The 26,591-nt window shown below is 37.5% G+C and overlaps 1 protein-coding gene across 3 annotated transcripts in view; it reads left to right on the top strand.

Annotated features, from left to right (window-relative positions):
- Positions 1 to 9,012: 9,012 nt before the first annotated feature.
- Positions 9,013 to 26,591, top strand: part of Cps1 (carbamoyl-phosphate synthase 1) — a 120,416-nt gene continuing 102,837 nt past the window's right edge. The window contains exons 1-2 of one of the 3 annotated variants that reach the window (XM_055616578.1): positions 9,013 to 9,030; positions 19,348 to 19,491. In XM_055616578.1, the coding sequence (XP_055472553.1) occupies positions 19,366 to 19,491 (126 nt within the window). In that variant the 5' untranslated portion in view covers positions 9,013 to 9,030; positions 19,348 to 19,365. The other 2 variants (XM_055616579.1, XM_055616577.1) reach the window with 2 other exon arrangements.

Here is a 26,591-nt window from a genome sequence, read left to right as displayed (position 1 = left end):
CTCTCTGTTCCTAGTCTATCAGGTCTCATCAGGAGGGGCTGCATTGTCTTCTTCTGCGGCCTTGTAAGGCTGCTCCTCCCTCAAGGGAGAGGTGATCAAAGAGCAGGCCAATCAGTTCATGTCAGAGACAGTCCCTGTCCCCATTACTATGGAACCCACTTGGATACTGAACTTCCATAGGCTACCTCTGTGCAGGGGTTCCAGGCCATCTCCATGAGTGGTCCTTGGCTGGAGTAACAGTCTCAGAAAAGACCCCTGTGCCCAGACTTTTTGGATTTGTTGCTGTCCTTGTGGAGCTCCTGTCCTCTCCAAGTCTTACTGTCTCCCACTTCTTTCATAAGAATCCCTGCACTCTGCTCATGGTTTGGCTGAGTCTCAGCATCTGCCTCAATACCTTTCAGGGTAGAGCCTTTCAGAGGTCCTCTGTGGTAGACTCCTGTCCTGTTCCCTGTTTTCTCCCTCCTCCAATGTCCATCCTCTTTGCCTTTCTGAATGGGGATCAAGTATCTTAGCCAGAGTCCTCCTTCCTGATTAGCTTTCCTTAGGTGCACAGATTTTAGATGGCTCAGAGCTTGAGAGTACTTGCTGCTCTCCCAGAGGTTCTGAGTTCATGTCCAGAAACCCATTTTTTAATCGGATTATTTGGTTTGTTGGTGTTTAACTTCTTGAGTTCTTTTTATATTTTGGATATTAACCCTCTGTCAGATGTAGGGTTAGTGAAAATCTTTTCCCAGTCTGTAGGCTGCTGTTTTGTTCTGTTGACAGTTTTTCTTTGCCTTGCATAAGCTTTTCAGTTTCATGAGGTTCCATTTATTAATACCATGCAGTTTTTATTACTATTGCTCTGTTGTACAGCTTGAAGTCAAGGATGGATATACCTCTAGAAGATCTTTTATTGTATAGGTGTGCACCACTGTTCTTCATGTGAAATTAAGAAAACATTATGAAAATATAATTTTATAATAACAAAACATATTCTCATTAATGTGAACTATATTTTTATATTTAATTTAATAATTGACTTTCCATTATTTTATTTTTCAATAGAAATTATCTTGTCTATAAACTACTTTGTGTTAGAGTTCTTGAGAATGGTACTAGTCCTTATTTACATACTGTTCTATAATCAGAAATCTGTTCTTTGACAACCACTGGGAGTATTAGGGCAATAGTGTGGCACTATTTTTCAACAGCATTCAATATACTTCTCCCTGTTTACTTATATGTCTGTAATATAAACATATTCCAAATAAAGTACAAACTTATTATTAGCATTATTTTATTCAATTTTAGTCAAATGATCACTGCATTACTATATTCTCCATGTGGAAGAGTTAAATTATCAGAGCTAAGGTTAAAAAAAAATCTGCCTATGAAACAATAATACTTCCATGAACAAAGGAAAACATCCCACTTAAGTTCATAACATATTTTTAGAGTTTTGTCTTAGCTATTTACAGATAAAACAATAAAGTGTGGGCATGTGTGTGCGTGCTTTACTAATGTCATACCGCACACATCGCTTTGTGTAATCGCTTTTCCCCCGCTTTCACTAATCAACGTGCCTTAGAGCTGCTTCCATTCAAGCCCCTTCATAAATGCTTAGGGAAACCTTGAGAAGACAACTTAACCAAGTCTCTGCTTCGGTTCCCTCCTGTGTGTAATGGGAATGACAATACTGTCCATCTTGTATTATTGAAGCGTGATGCTAGTTAATCCCTGGGAAACCCTCAGAACAGAGCTACCGTGCGGTAAAATACACTGTAATTTTGTGTTTGAATACACTCTGATCTTGTGATGTGCTGCAGCATACGTGTTAAACATGTAATATATTATTACATACGCTATATAAAATATAGTATATCATACATAATAATGTTATAATATATAGTAATATATAATTATAATAATATATTAATAAATCATAATATAATATAGAAACATTATATATTATACTATATAGTAAGATATAATAATTAATATAATATATTAACACAATATACGATACTACATATTATATAATAACATAGTATATAATTAACATTGTATACTAATATATACAAAATAGTACTTTTTTTTTCTAGAAATATCTCTATTGATTACTCTGAAGCAAGGTTTGGAATTCCCAGCAGTCAGCTTAAATGTGCAAAGAAGTTGAAAAATTTTAAATAATTAATGTGGTCTATTTTATTGACTAGAAACACATCTTTTATTTACTGTGCTAAATTGTCTTTTTAGGTGTATGGCTTTGGTCCAAGTACTTCGTTTGTTTAACTGCCTTCCCATTCAACTCAAGATGGGTGGTAGAAAAGGGGAAGGTGCCAGGGACCAGTGGTGTCCTCTGGACCATTCATAATTTTTCAATATAAGGAGGAGCTGTTGGGGGCCTTATAGCAGATCTCAGTGCTTTGTTTGTTGTTCAGTTTGGTTTTTGGGGGATGATACTGGATACTGGTTTGGCTGTCACTTGTATGTAGTTGAAGTTATCTGCCTCCAGGAATCCTTTTTATCTGGATGCCAGGAATCTTATTTTTTACTTATTCTTTCAGAACCTCTTTGTTGTGACACTGAAGACTTGGATAACGGTGGTTTCTAGGTCCCGAAATGTCACGGGCATCAATTTCCATAGTTTATGGTGTCTGGCTGTTGTTATGTTACCCCTTTACTTTTCTGAAGAGTGGTCCCTGTTTGGGGGCTGGGTTCAGGAGTGTAAATGAAGGAACTTGTTTCAATTTTCATTTTCCTTCACTACCTAGAAGTGGTGAATTTGAGCCATTGCTTTATTCATGCCATATCTCCTTCTACCTTCTAGTCTAATGCCTTGCAATGATGATAGGAAGAAAATAACTAGACTCTTAATGATATGAAAACAATGAAATATCATCTGAATTTTATAGGCTGGGTTATGAGAAATTAATAACATATAAGGTACAAAAAGTCCTTTCTCCTTGGATGTGTCTGATTACTTAGAACTTTTGTCTTCTTGGTGAAATGTCATTGGTCAACTAGAAGAGAAACACAAACTGTTTTACTCTTGTTTTTCTTTCCTTTTGGTTTTTTGAGACAGGGTTTCTCTGTGTAGCCTTGGCTGCCCTGGACTTGCTTTGTAGACCAGGCTGACCTAGAACTCACAGGGATCCACTTTCCTCTGCCTCCTGAGTGCTGGGATTAAAGGCTTGCACCACTGTGCCTGGCTAATCTTGTTTTTAAATGATAACATTTCTAATCGAGATCAAATAAATGAGCCTGTAGGTGGACAAGGCCAATGAGACTAATTTCAAAACAGAGGAGAACATTAATACAGTTAAATGTTATTTGGATTGTTTTATTGATGGCACAATGCATATATATTCACACTGGATATACATTTCTAATTTTGTGCACCCATTTTCTATCTCTTTAAGTTATATAGTGAGAAGTATAATTACCATAGGACATGCACATTTGATTCTTTACTATATAATGACAAATTACACTGGACCGTTTTTTATTACGTCTTATTTTGTAGTGTGCGTGTGTGATACACATGTGTAGGTCAGATGACAGCCTGTGGGCTTCTGTTCTATCTTCCCATCATTTGTCCCAGGGATCAAATCCAGATCTTTGGGCTTGGCGACAGGAGACTTGAACCTGCTGAGCCAGCTCGACTTTGCTAGACAACGTTGATGTTCTTCCTACAGGTCACAGAGTTCCTTGCTAGTGTTAGACATGTCACATAAGTTCCTCCATCAGAAGTCTCTGTACAGCCCAGCACAGCTGTGACCATCATTCATCATTCCTACTGTACATGCGAACAGAGGTCTGAAGAGTTAAAGCAGCTTTCTGAAGGTGGCTAGCTTGGGAACCTTTTCTAACCAAGCAGAAGAATTATATTAATTCTTGTACAAGCTTGATACATGCTTTTATTTTAAGCAAATCTTTATAATGTTGACTATTACTGTTTTCCTTCAAGTCTTAATAATCTAGAATAAAAGCAGAGGATCATATTGTAGATAATGGGCAAATGATGCTATGTCCTCCGTTAGCTCAGCTCAAATAGCTGTTTAATGGTCAAGGGCAAATTGTTGGCTGCATAACTTTTTGGCCTACAGCCATTAACTACACAGGGAAGAGGCACAGAATTCAGTTGAGTTGGGCATGAGAGTAGTTTGAGCCCTGGGGAAAGGGTGGCCCCTCGCCTTGCCCTGAGACTCATTAGGGATACACTCTGTCTAGAGAGAGCCATGTTGTTCCACCACAACTGCATGGTATTTATTGAGACTGACAGAAGCCAATTCTTCAGGTCAGAAGCAGAGTAAACCTCTTTGAGCTGAGTTGTGCTATTTAAAAAGATCTCTCCTCTGTCGCCTCGCCAATCAAGCCTCTCCAGGAGAAAATTGCCAGCTAATGAAATTCATGTAACCGTAGCCCAGAGTGTGTCGTCTTTGCAGTACTGGCTCCAGCCCGGGGCACATCTCTGGCTGCTCTGCTCTATCTGTAAGTTACAGCCGTGGCCTCCGCAAGCAGTACACCCTGTTCAGCAGCTGCAGCTCGTTATCGGCTTTATCCAGAATAACAAACAGAACAAACACATTTTGCAAGTGTTTCCCCACTCTTCTGTAGAGAGGGGGGGAATGAAGCAATCAGTGAAATGCTGATTGATCAGTTGTGCGGGCTTAGAGAGGTCCAAGGCCACATTAGTTCTGTTAACCCTGTAAAACAAAGAAAACGAAAAGTTGTTCTTAGAATTTTATTTAAACTGATATTTTTGTGAAGTTCAATTTTGCCCAAAGGAAAAAAAAGAAAAAAATACTTTATTATAATTTACTCCTGTAGACTGCCTTGTAATACCATGGTGGTTATTTTTTATCAATAGAAGTCATAGTATTTGGCCAGTGCTGGCTGACCACAGAGAAGTGGAATGACATGGAACAAACTGTACAATGAAGAGCGATTGTCAGAGTACCAGCTTAATTACATCCCACCAACTCCCGCAGGTACACCCAGGTACATCTTTACGAGAAACGGAGCCATCTTTAAAATCCAAATATCTTTATTCTTTTATCCCTTCCCCTATTTTTTGAACACATGTACTCACTGTGTGTATCTTTCAGCATCTACCTCAACAGTTTTCTGAGCATCCTTTTGTATGTTGTAGGAGGGTTATGTATGTGTGTGTGTGCACATGTGTGTGTCTGTGTATGAATGTGTATATGCGTATGTGTATGAGTGTGTGTGTATATTTGTGTGTGTGTGGTATGTATGTATATGTGGTCTGTTGTGTGAGCATGTGGTGGTGGTGTGTGTGTCATGTGTGTTTGTTTGTGTGTTTACTCTTTCATCCACTTGGATCTGACTTTTACCTCCATCACTTAACCTGGATACCTGACTGATCATAAGGTAAGTCTGGCCTTGGCTTAGACTACAGGGGATGTATCTTGAGCACAGATCTGGGGTAGAGAAGTTCGGCCTTTGTTGCCTTTGGGATGGGAGAAGGAAATGCTTTTCTAGGAAAAAGATGCCGTGGGTAAGTATTCAGCAGCCAGTACTCATGGTGGCTTGGAGATGAGTTTTTTTGGCTGAGTAAAGAGATCTGCGCAGGGTACCCAGACAGGCCCATCACAGTTGTCTTTTTATGTGAACTCACGCTATAAGAGTAAAGCTGTTGCTATACAGCCATCATTACTCTTTTCTAAAGTTTTATAATACAAATAAAACAATTTTATTTTCCAATCCTTCCACATCTTTTTACTATACTCTAAATGATATGTCAACCTCTTAACTATATTCCATCAATGGATCTAGGATCTGACTCCTTTCAGATATTTCCTGATAGTATTCCCCGCCTTGTTTGACCTCTTTCTTTACTACCAAATAGTATATATCCAGTGCCCTAGGAAGCCCTGCCCCATTTGGCTTTGCTGTTTGCCACATTCCATAGCCGGTGCTTATGGTAGGTTGCAGATGGTCTCATTCTAGGGTCCTCACAGTTATGGCTTCACTACGCTGGAGCTCATTGGGAATCCTCCAGGGGTTTGACCCATGGTAATCTTCTACCTGGCCACCCAGAGTTGCCTTTGAAGTTAAAATGCAAGCTCTTATGCCCTCACAATTCTTGATTTCTTCAACCTGTAAAACCAACACTATGTAGACTCTACCACGGTCTATCACTTGACCAATTCCTGGGCCTGTTGGAACTGAGGGATATGTGGAACAGTGTGTTGAAAAACCATGAGGTCTATCTTGAGGTAGCTCTGAGCTGTGAACCTATGGAGGATGCTTAAAGGCTTTTTCCAGGTACGATTGTGCGCTGGGCACAATTGGAGTGGGACCCTTGAAAATTACTGTGATGAACTTGAGGCCCTTTTCAGTTATGCTCAAGATTAGCTAACAACCCCCCTTTATTCTCTGCTAATTACTTTAGCACACAGGTCATTGAGATGATGCTGGTTTCACTTTTTTTTTCTCTTGGCTTAGTTAGTCTGTGACATTTTCAAATGTTTCTCTTGCTTCTGGAACTCACTACCAGTCTAAGCATGGTCCATAATACCCATATTGATACCTGAGTGCTTTTGTTGTCGACTCTGTTGGAAAAAGCACTCTTCTGCTTTTAAGTTTGGCCTTCTGCAGAGTCTTCAGTCATGGGTACAATGTAGTCAAGTTATTTTGTGGTGGGGCTAATAAGGCTAGCCTTTTCTCCAGTTTTCAGTAGGACCAGCATTTCTATGAGCTGAGCCTAGTTTCCAGGTCTCCATCTTCTGCGTGGCCCACCCAGAATCTCTGTATTGCCTTGTCTAATCCTCTCTTCAAGACTATTCCAACTACTGTCCATCATATAACTCCACAGCTGATTCAGATTTTTTAGGCATAGTAACAATAATGACTTTACTGCCCAGTGCCCATTTTCTATACAACATGGTTTTCTATTACTATACAGAAATACCCAAGATTGAATGCTTTGTTATAAAAGAGGTTTATTTGGCTCATAGTTTTAGTGCTTAAAGGACATGGCACTGGCATTGGCTCTGGTGATATTTCCATAGTGGTTGGCATTGTGGAGGGACCCAGGGTGGGAATGCATGACAAGAAAGGAAATCATAGTTGATGTGGGGCTGGAGGAACCTCTCCTCAGTGTCCTTGTTAAAGGCCTCACTGCTTCCTAACATTGCCTTGCCAGGGACGAGCTTAGAGCATGTGAACTTTGGGCGATATACAGGAAATGTGCCTGGGCTTAGCATCCTAATTTACTTATGTTTGTCAATACCCATGAGGTGGGAGGTGGGAGAGCGCGCTAATGTATTTCATCTTTGAATAATAAAATGTCTGGTATAAGGTAAGGCCTGATTAAATAAATGAATGGATGAATGCAAGATGAGAATGAATGAGTTAGACAATATAAGGGCTGAAAAATGTTTATCTTCACTGGTTTTTCTGTAACAAGTTTATGAAGGGATTCAATATAGATTATAACAGTTGGAGGTTTGATCAAATTGGTTTTTCTTGGGCTGGGGATACAGCTTAGTGGTTAAACACTAAGAGTGTGAGAGGTACTAGGTTCAAATCTTAGCAACTCAAAAGTTGGTGTTTATTTGGTGTTTTCTCCTGAGATCACAGAATGTGATAGGCCTGATCTCTGCAGCTTATCTACCTCTGCCATTTTTGTGTCATTGATTTGTTGAGATTTTAGACAAGCTAGGCCATGTGCTGACTTGGCTAAGAGGAAAATGTATTTAGGAGAGAGCCAGGGGTAGAGATAACCTCTACGTTTTGACTAGCATAGTGTGCTCACTTGCTTAGTCAAAGAAAGCATCTAGGGACTGACTTTGTATTAGATTTGTGATACTGGAAGCTCCATTCTGAAATGTGCAACTGTAGTCATTACTCCTCTACACACAGTTCTGGTGAGATCACTGTTAGGTCTCCGACTCTTTCTCCATGACCATTGATCTTTCTCAGTTTCTCAGAAGAAGATAGTATCTATCTATCTATCTATCTATCTATCTATCTATCTATCTATCTATCTATCTGTCTATCTATCTTCTTAACTATCTACTTATCTTTCTATTATGTATATAACACATGTATATGTTACATATATCACACACATATGTTAAATAACTCAACTACTCTAAGGGAATGAATTCATATAAAGCTCAGGTTTAGGATGTATAGTTGACTTGTATAAGTACATATTTATGCTTTTAATCCTCATTTTAGATATTTAACGTTAAAGCCTTCTATCTCTACTGATCACTAATATTAAGGGATACAAAAGGGAGATTAATAGAAAAAAGAATGCCTTGCTTCCTCTAAGAAAAAAATTTATGCAACATTTTACTTAATTATATATCACTTATACATGTAAATGTTACTTAAAACAGTTTTAAGACCATAAATTATTTTCAACTACATTTAATTAGAATTCTTATATCAGTGTGAGAATGTAGATATTCCTTAAGGTGAAAATTTTTATTAGGTTTGAGATAAAATTGTGAGTTATATATTTCTGCTGGCTAAATCATTCTGAAGTGTGCTTAATGTGCAAACCAATAGTTGTCATTTAATAGTGACATTATGTGAGACATTTGTGACCATTTTTACTAAGGAAATATGCTAATTTTTTATTTTTTAATTGAATTGAGGTGTTTGGCACATTCCCTTCTATAGTAAATCTAAGTCAGGTGATTCAACAAGGCCTCTGATCCTATTGCCACTGCAATATGGCTTGTCTCCTGGACTTTGAAGCCATTTCTTTTCTCTGGAGGAGATAAAGAAAGGTGTCTTATCTTAGGACTGGAAGAACCACGGAGTTCGGTATCAAGGTAGTGGAGTAGTTATTTTCCTAGACATAGCACAGAGTTTTCAAGCCTGAAGAAACAGGTTAATCTGCTTTTAGAAGGGACTGTTCTGACTGGGCCCGGACATGGCAGTCCTGTTTCTAGCCATCTTGAGTTTAAGCTTTAATAGTCAAAAATTTGCTTGCTTCAGTTTTGATGTGGCTCATCTTTTTTTAGCTGCTCACGGTCAAGATCTGGAAAAGAAGACACAGTGGTGAGCCGAGTAATTCATTGGATTCTGATGAGGCGTTCTGGAGAAAATTGATTATTTCTGAGCTTACAAATCCTTTTAACTTTTATATAACTTTGGTATGAACCTTTTCTTTTCTCTCTGTCATTTAGTAATTAGATTGTAGTATGTTTATTGGGTGGGAAAAGAGCTGGAGATTTGTTATTTCACGAGTATTTAGGTTTCATTAAAGATTTGTTGTTGCTTTTTTAATGTTTTGACTCATGTTTCTATGTATTAACTCAACCAAGATTCATGCTGAAATATATTTTATCATGGACTTACTTTTTATATATTTTTAGAAAAACATCAATTTTTTAAAGTTACTCATATATGATTCCATTTTATACATTATCATTTAGTCCTGCATGTGCTGAAAGTTTAGTTTTAATTTGCTCAGTAATAATTCACAAACCTTTCAGCCACAGCTGTCTGCTTAAAAATACCCGATTCTTTCTGTTTTCTGAGAAGTTGTGGGATCGGTGGGACTTTCTAGGTGTGGGTCAACTCCTTTGGGATATGAAAGATGACATGGGGACCTCTTTATTTTGTGAAGTGTGCAGACATGCGCTCACACTTCATTGTCGCGGGACTGCTGGAGAGGAATATTGATTTCCTCTCCAGTACTTGGGTCTTGGGGTTCTTAAGCTTTTTAGATTTACAGTTCCCTATGTCTTTCTTTATTCTTCAGTCTTCAGATGAGAAAAGATGTGTCTGTTTCTGAGAACAAACTGTAAGAGAGTGGGCTTTTGCAGGGCAAGCCTGTCCTTGATTCTCAATTTTGTTTTCAGGATTTTTTAGTGCCACATTTGGCTTGTAAAAGACTTTTAGTCAACATTGTAGAAAGGAGGGATTAAAGATCCTCCCTCAAGGTTCAAGAAGTAATACTTGCTACTGTTTTCTATTTGTTGAAGCTAAACCGATGCAAGGAAGAGATCAATTTAGTATCATACAACCAAAATGTAGAAGAAATGAGACTAAAACTTTGGAAAACCGAACATTCTGCATTTTTAAGTCTTGCACTGTAGTTAAAAGCACATGGAGATATTTATTAATTTTGTTCAGGATAGGAGTGTTAGTTTAGGAAACAATGTTACAATGTGGTGACTGATACAAACAAGATGTTCATAAAGAATGTGTCTCAGAAGAAAAAAACGACAACAGGATTTTGTAGGAACTCAAAGATATGAGAAATATAATCGTTTAGTTTCGGATTTTCTCACAGGGCAAAGCATTGCATTAATTTATGTTGGCTAGGGAGTCACTATCTGCTTTGTTTATTTTTCCTGTGTCAACTCCATTTTGTACAGAGAAAACTTAAGTAAACACCAGTTGGATGGTTTTTGACACAGCCAGTGTCAAGCCACTGTGAAGAATCAGTATGCATTTTAGCCATACCATTTTATGATCATATGCTTTTATTTGGACTTTTTCTCTCCTTTGCCCTGACCCTGCCATGTCCTAAGCATTTTCTCTGGTGAAATTTGTATGGCAAGAGGAGAAAACTACCATTGTAGAATCTGGTGCATGTGGACAGGTTGGAGTCCAGCCAGATGCCCTAGTGAGGTGAGTGAAAGAATTCACAGAACTGGCCCTCCCCTGCCGAGTTTCTGCCAGGATTCTCTTCACAGTCATTCTCAGGAGCCATTTTGGTCTGTCACCTTCCCTGCCCACACCTAGGATATGAGCCCAAATTCTATTTACAAACTCTGAGGGCTGGAAAATAAACATGAAAACAAAGTAATGATGCTAAATTAATATATTTTCTACTTTTTGTTTTCTTATATAAGCAGTTACTCCATTGTAAGCATTATTTAGGAAAGTGCTTCCTCTTTAAAACATAGGTTCATGGTACTTCTTCTGGCCTCAAAGTGAAGTAGCTACACAGGCAGTTTGTACATGTCAACAATTCAGAACTTAATTTTGAGATATTGAAAGTTTTATTTCCATATTTTATTCTTATTTCTCAGGTAATCATAATATTTTAAGTTTTTATTTTTTAAGATAAGTTGGGCTCTATCATCATAATAAGCAAATTCATTTCTCTTACCTTGGATATTAAAAAGATACAAAAAAAGGATACTAAAATGGACCTCATTTTTTAAAACAACCTAATGAACAACAAATCTTTTGTGTCGTGTTCAAAGTGCAACTGAGGCATTTAAATTCACTTGTGAATAAAAACCATAGGCTTGAAAAATGCCTGGGTGGAGGCATGGAGCTTTCATTACAGTTTAAGTGTTATATATAGCCTTACTCTCTGGAGAGGAAAAGAAGAAAACAATGAAGTAGCAACAAAATACTTTATTTAAAGTATTTTTGTCTTTTATTTAAAGGTTTGTCTGTGAGTCAATCTGTCTACAGATACCATTGTATGTGTTTGAGATCTGGAGATAATTTGGATCCATTTTTTTTTAGAGAGTCCTCAGTTTCTAAGAGTGTACCAACATTGTATACCTGGGCCTTTGCGTACTTATATTACAAGCCTGTTACCTATCTTAAGTACTTCACTTATCATTGATTTAAATGTATACGGATTGTGGTAAGAGAAATGTTGCCGAGTCAGCCAACTACAAATAAATTGATTAGGCAATAGTAGAAAACCAGGCATGGGCAAGTGACTTTTGAGTCATAATATTTAATAATTTGAAGAATGCATTCACCATTGTTAGTGTAATTATTATTCACACTTGAAAAGATTGTCTTTTCCCAAGCAACACATTAATGTAACATTAGACTAATGTACGAGCTAGACTTTGATCATGCCATTTCTCCTATTCTTTAAGACGTGTCTAATCATTCTTTTTGTTAGAATTCTAGAACAATCCCAGAGCATTGATACTCTGGAAAAAAAAAAAAGAAAAAAAAAGTTAGTCTCTGGAAATAACAGTAGCACCACAACAAACTCCACATTCACCACTACCATGACCACTTCCAGAACAACAGTGATACCATGCCTCATAACAAGATTAGAGGGAGAAATAACTGTGCATTCCTTTCCTGGCAAGCGGCAATAACATTTTAGGATAATGAAACTTAAAGTTTATGTGAAAGCATTCATCCAGTTTCTGAGAAGCTGAGACACATCTTCCTGGATCAAATTCCCCTGAAAACAGGAGGCCACAGAATGTTTCAAACTTAATGTATCAAATGTGCCATCGAAGGGAGTGGATTAGAAATCTGCGTAGATGGCCTGTTTAAAAAGCCCTCAACGTCATTCTAAAGTAAATGGCTCTCTCTTGCTTCACTAGGTCGGCACCTTCAAGCCCATTACACAACATACTTCTAAACTGTGATCATCACATATATTTAATTTAAAAGGGTCCAGTAGTGTCCTGGCACATGACCCGATTTACCACCTCTCCTCATGGGGAAGGTTGCTCTTTAGAGTCTTGCAAAATCACTTCTGTTTACTCTTGACAAGTTGAAAAAACAAGTTCATCAGAGCAGTTTGTTCTGTTCAGCACATTATAAGATTGGAGGTTTTGGCAATAATAATCACTGAGCAAAGAAGATTGCTGATGAATTTGTTTTTTTTAATATTTTTGTAGAAATATTTTACTAGTTAGAATGAGCACGTATCCAATGATTTAGTCATTGTACTCAGTGAAATTTTCATTGTAAGCATATTTAGGTCAAGTTTTAAAAAAATACTTTGACCAAGATTTGCTTGACTGACATAGTTATTAGCATCTTTCCCAGTGCTTTATCATTCACAAAATTATTTTTGTTTGAAATGTGGCAATTATTTGGAACTCTGGTCTACACTGACTCTTTAAAAAAAACTGAAGTAGAGGCTTTTAATAAAGGCTTATTCAGTACTGAATAACTCAGAAAATAATAAGATGAATATGTATACATATATATCTAGACGCCATATTTAAAGGTTTTTAATAGCTATATAAAACCATCTATATAACTTATCCTATTTGCTTTCTAAGAATGTAGGTGAAGCACTTAAATATCAATAGTTTTGAAATCATTTTTAGCTAAAGCCAATCCTGTTTCCTGGTGTTATATTGTTTGATATATTGACATTTCCTAGTAAACACTTCTTGAATTGGTTATTCTAGATCTTCTTTCCAAACAAATATGAAAATTCAATGACATTAAACTACTCAGATTCTGTGACTGGAACGAGGAATTACAAACAATAAGATATAAGTTAGAAACTATGAAAACATGATTTGCTATTTTAGTTGTCTGGCCAAATCTCAGTCCAGTTCGCCTGATCTGAATTAAAAAAAAAAGATGGTTAGCGCAATTCTCATATCTTTGTTACTTTTCAATTTAAATGTAATACCAGAAGTAAAGTCACAATTACTTCAGCCCCTCATTGTTTGACTTTTTGCTCAAGTTGTAGTATCTTCACGTCATGTGATGGTGTAAATACTCCCGCGCTCTGAAATTGTTCTTTGCCCCTCCACTCTCAGACATGCTTGCTGTCATGCTGGGCCTTGCCCAGCCTGTTCTCTTCAACCCCCTCTGTGCTGTCACACCTGCTTTTCCCAAGTACGACCAACGTTCAGGAAGAGGAATGGACATTGGCTAAGATCCTGGCTTCATCACTTTTCAGTGGGGTATTAGACAGGCTACTCACAGTGCCGAGACACACTATTAGCTATGAACCAGGAACAGCAGGTGATAACCAGGAATTGCTTCTAAGCTTAACGGAGAAGCCGTGCAGGTGCCTAAGGATGAGAATAAATGGCAAATTGCTCAACATTATTCACGACTGGAACTAATAAAATGAGTTTACTTAAATATTTATTTTTATATACATATATGTATCTCTTTATATAAATATATGTAGTGTGCTAAAATATTGTAATCATAAACTAGTGTCTTAGTTTCTTATGTAAGAACTTTAAAATTTATTATTGAATATTTTTATTTCTTCAGCATTAAAGATGATTGAGTTTGAGTACTAACTGTATGTCATAATTTTAAATTTTAATAGTCACTGTCAAAGTTTTTACCTTTTTATTCAAAATTTAACTTTCCAATATGCTTTCAATTTCTTAATTTCTATTCTAGATCCTGTTCTCTAAATGTGCTTTATGTAAGTATAACCAGCTATTACTAACTTAGGACCTCTTCCTATTCAGGATTAACAATATATATGCCTTCTTTCCAAAAAAATCAATCCTCCACAGCTTTTCTTTACAGACGTTTTTTTTTTTTCTCCAGCTTTTGACTGACTTACATCTGGCCCCACTTGGATTTTCATTTCACTGTTTATGTTTGACTGTGCCTCTTTTCCCCCAAGGTCACTTGAATTCCGCATCAACGTTCTAGGGGATTGTCTGCTCTCTTTTCATTTCACTTGTCCTCAGCATACTTGGCTAACTTACCTGCAGCAGCCTGCTTCTCCTGCTTCTCTACATCCTCTGCAAGCTGTACATGCACCCAATGTCAGGAGTACATGTGGCTCTTTTGCATTAAGGTAGATTGCATACGATAGTTTTAGTTCAACTAGCAACAATGTTTGAATACAACTATTAGTACAACAAAATTTATTTTTGTTGACTAAAAATACATGCTGCATATACTCGTGAACTCGCTCTCTTTAAGGTGTTTTCCAGCACTTGGGGGTTTATAAGTGATTGCTTTTTTGTACTCTCACAGGCTATAAATCACATGTACCTTGGGGTTTTATTGAGTGAAACCAGTTTTACAAGGTCTTTTCTTTTGGTTCATTTTTCAACTTCTGTTCTATCGCTTCAACATTTAAGTTATCAAATGTTAAATTGATAAACACATTAATCATAATTGGTCCCTTACTTTCTAGTCCTCAAAATGTCAATGGGATTTTAATTGACATGTCTTACTTGATAGTTTCCAAAGACACTGGTTATTATTAAAAAAAAACAAAAAAAACAAAACAAAACAAAAAAACGTCTCTCAAAGCACTTAATATCTGTCTATTGTCATTATTTGAAATGTTCGTAAGCTACCAAGACAGTTGAAATCTTGTTACTTAAACTTAAAGGAAACTTCTGTCAGCATGCCCTCGCTTTTGAGCATAGAAAGTACATACCCTCTATGTGGGTATGTAATCTTCTTCATCTTTCCTTCAAAGCACAGCCTTCCTTGTCTACATCCTTACTGTGACAGTGTTCTTATTATGTTATTTGGCTAAAAACCCCACAGAATTGAACTTGAACACGCCACAGGTACATTCATTCCCACTCAACACGAGAATGGGGCTTTCTTAGGGAGTTTTTGCATTTCCTTTACTCAGAGTTATTTTTCTTCCAGTCAAGCCTTGCTTCTAACTTAATATAGATATTTTTTCTTTCTAAAGATAGCACTCTTTTTTTTTTCTGATTCCTAAACATCTTTATTCCCTCCTGGGTTTATTGACATATTTTGTTTTTGCTACTGCTTAAATAATCATCACAGATGAGCCAAGAACTCAGTACATATTCATTCATTCATTTCCCCAAGGTATCTGTTTCATGCTTGCTATGTAGTTGGGTTTTTGACAGGGGCTCGCTTTCTTAGAATTGTTTCTGATTCTTACCTGGCAAGTCACATTTCAAGAACTGACGTTTGGTAGTTTCTGCATACTTGAAGATGAATTGCTAATGCCATTATTTATTCTTAACCGTTGGCCTTTATTTTCCACAATGAGTTGTTCTCAAGTTTTTCAATTGGTAGGAGGCCTCCTCTTTTGACAGATGAAGAAAATACATCATCAGTGTATGTACAGCGGCAGTCAGTGTTCCTTTATGTGTCCTTGTTTTGGAATGATTGCCACAAAAGGGTTAATGGGAACAAAGATGATGTGGATAGAGGTGGTCAGTCTCACCAGTCACCTCCAGGATAAGTGAAACCAAGTGCTACTTCCTGCATTGAAGGAAAGGTGGAGAAGATAACAGTGAGGGTAGTGATCATTGACAGGAACACTTGAGTGGTGATTGGTAGGTCGGTGGACACATTCTTTTGGAAAGAAACTTAATGTGGAGCCAAAAGGCAACGTGGCTACGCAGTGCAACAGCAATAGGAAAAGGAAGAGTGGAATCATTGCAGCCCATTCAAGTTAAGACTTATAAAGGATTTTGTGACAATAGCAAACATATTTATTTTCTTTTTTTCTTTTTTTTTTTTGAATTTTATTTTTTTCTTATCAGTTACATTTTATTAACTCTGTATCCCAGCAGTGTCCCGATCCCTCATTCCCTCCCAGTCCCTCCCTCCCTCCTATCCACTGTGCCCCTTTCCAAGTCCACTGATAGGGGGGACCTCCTCCCCATTCATCTGATCCTGTTTTATCAGGTATCTTCAGGGCTGGCTGCAAAGCTCTCCTCTGTGGCCTAATAGGACTGCTCCTCCCTTGGGGGGTGGGGAGGCCAAAGAGCCAGTCATTGAGTTCCTGTTAGAAATAGTCCTTGTTCCACTCACTATGGGAAACCAATTGGTTACTGAGCTACCTCAGGCTACATCTGAGCAGAGGTTCTAGGTTATATCAATACATGGTCCTTGGTTGCATGTCAGTCTCAGAAAAGACCCTGTGCCCAGATATATTTGGTCCTTGTGGAGCTCCTATCCTTTCCCCATCAGACTAACTCCCCTTCTTTCTTATGATTCCCTGTACTCTGCCAAAGGTTTGGTCATGAGTCTTTGCTTTGAAAACACTGCTAGTTAGAGTCTTTCAAATGCGCTCAGTAGCAAACATATTTTTGATATGAGTTTATTTCGCAAAAGACTACTCAAGTTCATTGAGGTTTTTATAGCTATGAAGCTATGAAATTTACATGGAAAGAGATGTTAGGAGAAAATATACAAAACTAATGACTGAGGTGTGAAACATTTATTTTTTGATATTCTTTAAATATGAAAAAGAAAAGAATTTTTCATAGTATTCAATAAAATACTATTACAATAACAGATACTTCAGCTGCAAATTTCTAAACTTAAATACTTCGGAGGACTGAATGCTTCTGCTTTTAAAAGAGATGATAAATAATTGTAGCAGTCAATGATTTTGTATACACACCTATATTGTACACATATATTCTTATTTATTTGTGTGTGTGTGTGTTCCTGTGTGCGAACACAGGTATGTGTATGCCACAGAACATTAATAGAGGCCAGAAGATAATATATGTGTTATTTCACACCTTCCACCTAGTTTGTGTCAGGCTCTCTTGCTATTTTAAAGCATGTGTGCCAAGCTAGCTGATCCATGAGCTTCCTTCTTGTGGCTCTGCCTTAGATTTTATCTTTGGAGCAATGGCACTGTAGATGGAAGTTGTCCTATCTGTCTTTATATGGGTTCTGAGGACCTGACCTTAGGTACTTATGTGTGCACAGCAAACACTTTACCCACTTAACCATCTCTGCAGCTGGATCGAGGGGGAGGGGAGCAAGAGAGAGAGAGAGAGAGAGAGAAAGAGGGAGAGGGAGAGAGATTCTATTTCAGTTAATGGGAAAGAATAAAATATTTTAAACATTACATTAAAAGGTACTAGAATGTTTCTAACAGTTCTTCCAAATGTGAGAAGTGCCTTCACTTTATTTCTCAATGTGGGGTTATATAGAAGAAAATAATAAAGCTGTAGACAGTGGCAGCTATGCTAAGTGCATGAATAAAGGAGGGCAAGTCTGCAGAAACTAATTTTACTTTTCCAGACAAATGACTTATATCAGCTTAGAGACCCACACTGACTTGGCTCATAAGGAGCACATTTTCTAAGACACTTCCCATCATTCGTGTCCGTGATGCTTTCTGGACTTGCCCCTCAGATGAATGTGGGAAGCTTCTGTGAGGAAATGATCATAACAATGCGGTAAAAGAAATTTAAAATAGTTTGAAGAATGTCTTTGAGGAGAGTGTACTATTCTTTTAAATTTTTGTTGCCTGACTTTTGTGATTCCCTACCTATCATGTCCTAAGCCCCACCCCCTTGACCTGCCCAAATGTAAGTTCCCTCCCTCACGCCATGTTTGGTAGTTATGGCTGTAAATTCTAGTCTAGCTAAGCACTGAACTGCAAAGGCACTTGCCATTTTTATCCATATTTATCCATTATTGGTCTTTCCAATCTTGAGGTTAGTTAACGGAGTCCCGATGCATGGACGTTCCACTTTGACTTTAGAATACTTAATCATTTTTTTTTTAATTTTAACCCCAGAGAATGTTTATATATTAATGCATCAAGACAGAGGATTAAAACTCTGTTTTGAAATTCATCTATTTGTAGACTCACATTCCCCAATCTAGCATTGATACCATGTCAGGGAAACTACTGTTTCTTAGTGTCATCACTTCATTATGGAAAACCCAACAAATGTCTCCACTGCTTTCATTTCTTGGCTCTCAAGGCTATCTGAGCATGGTGCTGTGGGCCTTTCTGTTCTTTGTGGACCTTGACTTAAGTGAGATATCCTGTCAGGCAATGTAACCCTTTGACTTCCTGTTTTTACTTGTGGCTAAATTTGAACTGAATAATTTTAATTGGGTCAAAACATGAATATTCAAGTCTTGTATTATCTTAGGTGACACTTAAGGTGCTAAATATTTATGACTTGTTTATATTAAGTCATTTCTCATTGTTCCATTCACCTTTTGCAGACTTAAGAGATTTAGAGGTATTGAAGAGGGTACTTTGCTTCAGGTGTGCTCTGATTACTGTTACCCATGGCTTTAAGATCTGGAAGATGGAGTGATGTTGTAATAAGAATATGTTATACTGCCTCATTAGTGTTCTTTGTCCCAAATAATTCAGACATGTTTCTTGTATATATGTGGAGGAAAGGTGATTTTGATGTTCACTCTACTGTATGTGGTTTCCATCATCTATTTCCAAGCAGAAAATGTCCATGTTTGGCTTTTCTTGAAATCCAAATATATTCTGAGGCAAATCCAGCATCATTTGAAAGACAGGGAAGTGTTTGATCTTTTGCATTAATAGAAAGTTAGTGTCCTTGAAGTAAGGACCTATTGCCATGACTAGGTCATCCTATTCAGCTGCATAAGCAACTTCCTTTGAAGGCTGGCTGGCTCCCTAGAGCAGTAACATTATTTCCACAGGAGAAGGTGGCCTTTATTGTGTTGCAATTTGTATGACATGTCCTTTGGAACATCTCTGGACCTCAGCTTGGGAGGAGGGGCTAAGAAGAGGAGGAGTTGTGGAGAGGACATTTAATGCCAGAATGAATGGGAAGTCAAAGATCGCTCCCTGTGCAGCCAGCCCTCAGCCTCAACTGAACTGTCTCCGCACAGCTTCCTTCCACCTAGGTTACATACAAATTGGATAACAAAAAATCTCATGAGATATTTGTGATTTAATTTTAGTCACAAAACATCTTAAAAATGACGAGGATTTTGACAGCTTGCAAAGTGGTGAAGACACTGAAGAGTGGCTTTGGTTTTGCCAATGTGACTGCAAAGCGACAATGGGACTTTTCCAGACCTGGCATCAGGCTCCTTTCTGTGAAGGTAACACCCCTGTTTCTTGATTCTGATAACAATGCCCAGGACACAGTTCAGCAGTGAAACCAAGGGTTGCTGACAGCAAATACAGCTTTGAATACAGTTCCAAAGTGTTGTTTATTAAAAGTAGCTTTACTGTAGAATCTATTGATTTAGCAAATGATTATTTTTAGTCTTCACTGACTAAAATAACAGTGATCTTTACCCAATATGGAGAATGACTCCAGTTCCTGTGAGCATATAAAATATCAGTGTACTACTAGGAAAAAAACACTTTAAAAAGTTATCATAGTTCAGTTTGGGTCTTGATTTTATTCCTAACAGTGTGATCAAAAGAGTGGGCAGGTTCTATGTACATAAGCCATGTCCCACACATAGTATGTTAAGCCTTTGCTATAAACTGGCCTAATTGAAATACAAAATTTTAAATGTTTAGAAGAAAAATATCTATGAATTTTTAATATTGGAAGTCACTGTACAGAGAGAAATGCAGCATGTTAAGATCTCTCTCTTAACCTTCTTATCAGAGGAAAAATTTATGATCTTCATTTTTGCAGAATCAGATTTTGAGGCAAACAGCAGCTGATAATCTGCCTGTCCAGGTATATCTAAAGCTGAGGGGGCAAGTCTGGAGTAGAACAGTAAATAATTTCTCTCCTACCCTCATCTCTGTTATGAAATCCCCATAGGAACTTCTACCCTTTCTTATCATTGTATGAAGATATATTTCTTACTGGAGAAGTCTGAATTACATCATGAGAACTTGGCCAGTGAAGTTCTTCTTGACTGAATACAAAGCAGAAGAAATCACAGTAGCTTCGATATACTGCTTCTTTAAGTGCAAAGAGCTATAAAACAGAAATAGAAAAATTTTCTCTTTAAATATTATGTAAAAACATATCGAACACTCTGCTTTTACTTTGTAGGTATAGTAGGCCGATTAAAATTGTCCTGGTGTTCTTTAGATTCTTTTTCTCATCTTGCTTTGTTCAGGATCCCAGAGGCTTTGGGTTCTGACACCTGTGGAAACAAGCAATTTCCATGGGTTCTAATAATTTCCAGGGATAGGAGCTGGGCAGAAAAAGAAGTAAAATGAAAGAGAAGGGGGAGGCATGAAAAGATAAAAAGATAGGGGGAGAGAGAGGGAAGAAGGGAGAGAGAGAAAAAAAAAACCTGTAGTCATACCAATGGTGTTAATAGCTTGAACGTGCCATCCTGAGAATTTCTTAATTTCTTACAAAGCTTAAGAAACTGCCATTTTGGATTCATTTTGATTCCAAGATGGAAGCTAGAAAGAATAATGGATATTGTAAGCCACCAAAAAAGGCACAGTAACTTGATATAGACTGAGGGTGATGATTTGGTTTAAGTGTTTCCAATGCCTCGAAGACAGTCACACGTCACCTTGAAGAGAAGACTGTAAGGACAACAGTATTATCTATAATTTAAGTGCTCGGTCATATTTTAATACTGGGTTACCAGGACAATTCTTTTCTTTTTCTCGCAGAAGTGAATAGCTAGTAAGTATGTCTCTGCTTAATACCAGAAAGAGAGCAATGAAGGGACTAGTTAAAATAGTAGCTGCGACGGTGATCATAAGTCAGTTCCAGACTCTGCAAGCACTCTACACAGCAATTACAGTGGTAACCACACAAACAACAAGAGCTAATTATGTGTATGGACCTCTGGGAAAGCAGTTCTTGCTCATGGTGGTAGATCTGTTTCCAGGGTCTTCCATAGTTCATAGCTAAGAATGACAAATCTTCAGGAGGAATAAGCCATCATTTCAAGGTGTACAAGCCATTACTCACATACAGTCATTACTGGCCAGAATTTTGGAGGAATGCCAGGCATGAAAAATGTAAGTTCTTAAGCTTCACAGTAGTGAATTAAAATCCCACAGAGTCTAACAGGGACCTGTGTTATTATTCACTTATTTTGAAATAGTCCTTTATATATTTTCTTTCTTTTGGCCTTCTCTTTAAAAAACTCAATTCTCCAAGAAACATACACCTAAATGAATTCTTTTGAATCAGGCACAATATTTTAGACATAGTTAAAAATTATTAGAATGTATTTACATAATCATCAGTGAAGGGCATGGGAGCAGTTTTCAAAGGTTAGTAACACTACAGCTAGTTACAGATAGTAAATGGATTGTGAAAGACACTCAGATCCAAGCATTGCCCTGTAAGCCAGGTTGCTTTTTCAATGTCAGTGGCGGTCACTTTTTTCTCCCTGTGGTGAAAGAGGGAGGTGGACCTAGCAGTGTTACACTGTGTTTTTCTGTGACACTTCCTTGCATATTTGCTTGCGACTAATATTTACAGAGTGTGTTGCCACTGGACTCTATTGCATTTCACCCTTAGGGAAGAAGAAAGAACTTCAAGGTGTTCTTTGTTTTAAAAGAAGTTGGTATCAAGGGTATAAATGATCAACAACCATAGCATATGAAAATTTTAGAGACCATAATCTTTTTCTATTAGTATTGAAAATGCCCAGTGCGCATTATTAGACTCAGCCAGTTGTAACAGTATTGAAGAAGACACTGAGGCTGGGAAATAAAATAAAATATGGGTTCCAGCCTTGGTTATATTTTTTTGTATGATTCTGACCTTGGCAGTTCACATATTCTTTGAACAAATATGACTCAAGGACCCAAAGGGAGTTACTTTTAGCACGAGTAATGCAATAGTAAAAGACAGGATGTATACCAAAATGTCCAATTTTATTCACCAATTTTTCCAGTTATTCATTATTGGACAGATCAGCATATTGTGGAAGAATATAGAAGAGGAACAGGCAAAATCAGTGCTAATGAATATCAAGTCTCTGACCTCAATAAGCTTGAAGGTTTAAGAAATCCAAATTCAGAAGTTTTAAAGATAGCAAGATGGAATAGTTTTCCTTGTACTTATAAATCAATTTTAAAATCAGAGGTATTCAATTGAAAAGGCTGAGTTCCCTGTGAATAATGAAAAGGTCCAATAACTATGACTTTAACGTTAACCTACTCACAGTTAGAAACAGGGACCTATGTTCAATTAAGCCAGGCATCTAACATCTGATTATCCTCTCTGGCAATTTGGATGTGACAAAGCCCTTTGAAAAGTTTTATTTTCTAAGACCATTCTGATTCCTATAGGAAAACATCTTTAGCTCAATATGGAGGAGATATTCCCTTTTCAGTAGGAATTGGTAACTACAAAAGTCCTACAACTAGAATCGTGCCAGCTATATAGTTGCCTTAAGAATTATTCATGAAAAATGAAATTCATTAGTATATTAGAATCGTTGTGTACAATATTTAGGGCAAGGATTGAGAGGGAGGTAAGCTTATCATACATATTCAAGGTTTGCTGCTTGATTAGACTTGTATTGCATACGTATTAGAGACAGATTTTTGTCCATTGGTAATGCCAATTTTTTCAATAAAAAGTTATGTCCAAGTCCCAAGTAATTAGTGCCTAATTAGTTCAGAGGAGAGGTAACTTTATGTGTCTTGATGCGGTGTTTCTGTAGTTGGAAAGTGGTTTCTCTTTTACATTCCTGTGTATGTTATCCACACTTTGCCTCTTTTTGCTTACCCCCGGCAGTGATTTGACCATTTGAGCATCTTTTCATATAACCTCTGGAAAAGCTACAAGAGTGTTTAGTGAGCGAGACTCAAGAGTGTTGAGTCTCCTGATTTCTGAAATCAGGAGCGCTTTGCTTGGCCCTACTGCTGAACCCTAGGCACCTCCTCCCTGTATCATAGTTCTTGGCATGATCAGAAGCTATGAATTCTGGTTAAGAAACTTCTAAGGGTCTAGCCTGGTCTTGATCAGTGCTTCCTTAGCTTCTCCTCAGTGTCTCCTTTGCCCATGCTTAGGAAGGCTTTTAATGGTTGATAGTTGAAATGAGGCTTAACTGCTGAGGAAATTGAGATCATTCCTGTGCTTTTAAGTCTTTATTAGAGCATCTCTGTATGTTCGACTGGTTAAGATTGAGAGCTGCAGTAAGGCTGTCACTATGCCCTTTGTGGCGAGATGAAGCCGGAGCTCTTTGCCAGTCTTTAGGAGGAGACAAACAGATCTTGATGTCACTAGTATTTCCCAATGTCTTTACAATGACTGGGCCTTAGAGAAGGCTACATGGGCCAAGGTAAAACTTGCTGTGGCTGTGTACTATAGAAATCCCTGGCCCATAGCTGCTTGTTTTCATGTGAACAGACAAGTTCAAAACATGACCATACTTCTGAGGTCACTCTCCTTTCTTTACTCTTTTCAACTTACTAAACTCTATCTACGAAGCTCTTAAAATTTTTAAGGAAGTTGTTGGGTGATGAAATTTTCATTAATTAATCAGTACTGTTGGTACACGGGTACAGAATTTTACTATGTTTCACCAATGTCATAGAACTAAATATCAGAGTATATTAATTTATAAACAAAGTAAAACTTAGCTGACACTATTTTAGATGCTCCCAAATTCAAAACCATTTGTCCTCTAGCATACTCTTATCCAGAGCTTGTTAAAAAATACATACTTAGGAAGATTTGCAACAGGATCTTCTTAAAATACTATACTTTATTTATGAGATATATAATTAGAACAAAATTATTCATGAATCTGGCTCTTTTGTTCATCAAGAACCAGAACAAGGGGCTGTTCTAAATTAACCTTGTGATTTTTTTATCTCCTACATTAGCTTATGTTTAACCCAAACCGGAGGACTTTGATGCTTTAAGGTTTAGTTGATTGCTGCAGTTACAATGTTCAGACATCCTGAAATGTTAAGCATTCATAAATACAAAGAAGGACATCAAGTATTTTAAAGATAGCAAATTGTGCTGTAATTATGATTTAAATATCTATATTTTGAAAGCACAGCTCCAAAGATGAAAAGATAAGATTTCCCTTACACAAAACAAAACTTTGTGATTTTAAGTTTTTACTGTACTATTTTCATAACAATTATCTGAAAAAAAAATCTGGCTTTAGGCTTTCTACTTTCCATAGCTTACTTAGTTCAGATAAATGTTTTAAGAGGCTGAGTTCTGAAGTGAACTAATAGCTATGAAACATCAGGTAAGGCAGAAATCAAATATGTTGTATAGCTTGAGGCTGTAGTGAAAATGGAAATAAACACACAGGGTTTCTACTTCTCTGATATGCAAATAGCCTACTTAGATAAATGACTCAACAGCAATATAGTTGGATTCCCAGAGTAAATCATTTTCATTTCTCCCTACTGGCTTAAGGGAATTATTATCTCTATAATGCTTTATATCCAAAACTCTTGTGGACTGTATTGCTCAGTTAACTTAAAGCTTTACGTACAAACATTTTATTTGCAAATACTAATGCACAGAGGCAAAAGCATCATTCCTCTTCCCATTTCACAGATGTGTAAGTACCAAAATTAATGAGAACATTCTCATCCACAAACTGAGGGGTTTATCAGAAAATGTAGTTAGAACTTTAAGCAGACCTCAATTATCAAACATTTTTCTTTTTAGTCTTTTATTTTTTATATTATAATTACACAATTTTCTCCTCCCTTTTCCTCCCCCCCAGATAGATTTAAATTTTTTTTTTTAATTTATGCCCTCCTCTTGTATTACATTCTGACTGCACTTTTCCCTCTCTCTCTTTCTTCCAATTCCCTTTCCCTCCAACTCCTGTGTTTCTATTCAGAAAAGAGCAGCCCTCCCAGGGATATCAACCAACCGTGGCATGTCAAAATACAGTAAGAGTAGACACCTCCTCTCTCTCATATTAAGGCTGGATGAGGAAACCTGTAGGAGGAAAAGGGTCCCAGAAGCAAGCAAAAACATCAGGAACAGCCCCTGCTTCTCCTGTTAGGAGTCTTGCAGTAAGACCAAGGTAGACAAGAATAACAAATGTGCAAAGGGCCTAGATTAGACCTATGCAGCCTCCGTGATTGTTTAGCCTCTGTGAGCCCCTCTGAGCCCAGGTTATTTGATTCTGTGAGCTGCTTCCTACAATTCTTCCTCTCCCTTCCCCCTTCTATAGGATTCCCTGAGCTCTGCCCAACGTTTGGCTGTGGGTGTCTGCACCAGATAGATTATTATTATTATTTTCGAGACAGGGTTTCTCTGTGTAGCCTTGACTGTCCTGGAATTGCTCTGTAGACCAGGCCGGCCTCGAACTCACAGAGATCCGCCTGCCTCTGCTTTCCTGAGTGCTGGGGTTACAGGAGTGCGCCACCCAGCCAGACTTAAACAGATACTTTTAGCCTGACCTTCTGTTATGTCCTGGGGTCGCAGCTGTAGAAGCCGTCACTACACTCTGTTTCCTTGGTGGGATTTTATCGTTTATCCTAGGGCCTCGTCTATCTGAATCTTATCCCAAAGGCACACACATTGTGCTTTCTTTTCCTTTATTTTGTTGCACTTTCAGAAGAGGCTTAGGTCAAAGAGTCAACAAGGATGTGGGCTCTGCACGAGCTTAAGAAATTATACAAACAGTGTTTCAGGACAGTGCTGTCTGGATATTTCCCTCCCCCTTCAGGGAAATCACTGTTGTATGGCTGTAACAGTATGTGCTGCTTTTCAGGTTTACCTCATCTGGTGTGCTCTCGAAAGTCCAGGGCTATTTTCAAACACAGGGAAAGGTCCATTCCACTCGTTTCCTGTGTCTTGAAATAAATGCTTCAAAACATCAATAAACCCGCAAAATACCTGATTCAAAGTAAAGGGCTGATATTGTCAAAGTCCATAGAATGGGACTGGGATGCAGAACCTTGAAAGAGCATCATTGGGTGATTATAAACATTACAATGAACACAAAGAAATGCCTAGCAGTAACAAACACGAGGCTGGTTTGAACTTCTATATATTAATTATAAATTCTGTTTCAATTTTGAATAAACTTCCTAGGACTAAACTCTCTAAGTTAGCTTAGTATAACCCCAGGAACACTTTTGAAGAGCTTCTTGAAGGGAAATTTAGCTGTGTGATTCCCATTATTAACTGTCACATTGTTCTTACTCTGGAAAATTCTCTGAAGTATTGACTCTTTTAAATATGATCTCAAACTGAGAGCCTTTAAAAGTAAAAAAAAAAAAAAAAAAAAAAAAAAAAAAAAAAAAAAAAAAAAAA

This window comes from Psammomys obesus, unplaced genomic scaffold (assembly GCF_907164565.1).
Source record: "Psammomys obesus unplaced genomic scaffold, mPsaObe1.curated_primary_1811, whole genome shotgun sequence".
NCBI lineage: Eukaryota > Metazoa > Chordata > Mammalia > Rodentia > Muridae > Psammomys > Psammomys obesus.
This window is presented reverse-complemented; position numbering and strand designations above follow the sequence as displayed.